At 32.7% G+C, this 1,383-nt stretch overlaps 1 protein-coding gene across 1 annotated transcript; it reads left to right on the plus strand.

Moving 5' to 3' along the window:
* Positions 1–6: 6 nt before the first annotated feature.
* On the plus strand, positions 7–746 carry LOC112459234. The gene is made up of 2 exons (XM_025023254.1): positions 7–63; positions 309–746. The coding sequence occupies exons 1-2, from the start codon at positions 53–55 to the stop codon at positions 658–660; spliced, it is 363 nt and encodes a 120-aa protein (XP_024879022.1). The 5' UTR covers positions 7–52; the 3' UTR covers positions 661–746.
* The last annotated feature ends 637 nt before the right edge of the window (positions 747–1,383 follow it).

Consider the following 1,383-nt stretch of genomic DNA (forward strand, 5'->3'; position numbering starts at 1 on the left):
ATCGTCCAGTACAGAAGAACAGACACCAGCATCGTCCAGTACAGAAGCTATCATGTTACAAATGTAAGTTATAAATTACTGTTCCCATCAAGCACAAAGTATACCCAGCAAATAAGAACCGTATATGTGTCAGTAATATAACATCGATATGTAATGTCAGCTCAACCATATTTACACAGTTACATAACAAACCACATAAATGTGCTGACATTACATATCGTTATTATATTACTAATACATAAATATATATAGTTCTGGTTTGCTGGGTGTAGTTTTAAAAGTAGCACTATATAGTTTTATGCTTTCAGACGTCGTCTAGAAGCCCAGGTAGCCGCACTGAAAAAAGACGATAAAGAACTCATGGAACAAAAAATGACGGAGTTATTGGGAAAAATGTTTAGTCCAGGACAAATACGGATGATATTGAATCCTTCATTGCGGAAAATAAAGTGGTCTTCTGAAGATATCGCACGTGCTATATCCTTGCGATGTGTCAGCCCAAAGGCATATCGTTATATGAAGAATGTTTTACTAATAAAAAACCTGTATATTAAATATTTGCATTTATTGTTATTTGATCTTTTATCTGCATCTTTCCTCTGCATATATAGTTCTTTATGTCGTACGCCACAATATATTTTTGTTTTGCGTCTCAGCTGACAATTCTTTTCCAATCGTTTTCCGACCAGTTTTGATTAAAACTAATAATTCGCAGAATTTTAATAATAAATGACTGGAAATTAAAATCTCGTTTTATGTGAAATTTTTCCGTACGTCGCAATGATTTTTATTCAATGCACACAATTCTTTTTTTCTTAATAATAATAATATTTTCTGTAATATCATATATTTAGACAAATCCACATAAAATAATTATAAAATTCGTCAAATAACAATAACGTTTCTAACATCTACAACGAGAGACAAATTCGGGAAACGATGAGCGTTTATCCGTATGTCACGTGCGTTTTTTATATTTATATATTTTTGTTCATATATATTTATTTATTTATAAAACAGAATTTTCTCTCACATAAATGATCAACATTATTTTGTATTCACATATTGTCCGCTCAAAATGCTTTTATAAATGACTATTATAGATTCGCTGCTTAAATGTGCCGCTCAGTGTGACGTAAGCTTGACCAAGTCGCTGATTGGCTGGGTTCGGAAATATGCGCAAGAGCATACCCTTGTATTTCTACCATGGGCGCCATAAGCGCCATTAACCACAGTCCACATGTCCACATGAAAGCACGCCAATAAACCGCCAACCAATAGGAACAACCTAACCGGAATTGGAAATTTGCCCGATTTTCAATAAAAGAAATAATTTATAATTGTAAAGAAAATTATAAAAGGGGGTTATCAATATTAAATATG

Source organism: Temnothorax curvispinosus, unplaced genomic scaffold (assembly GCF_003070985.1).
Source record: "Temnothorax curvispinosus isolate PA1 unplaced genomic scaffold, ASM307098v1 QBEX01000949.1, whole genome shotgun sequence".
Classification (NCBI taxonomy): domain Eukaryota; kingdom Metazoa; phylum Arthropoda; class Insecta; order Hymenoptera; family Formicidae; genus Temnothorax; species Temnothorax curvispinosus.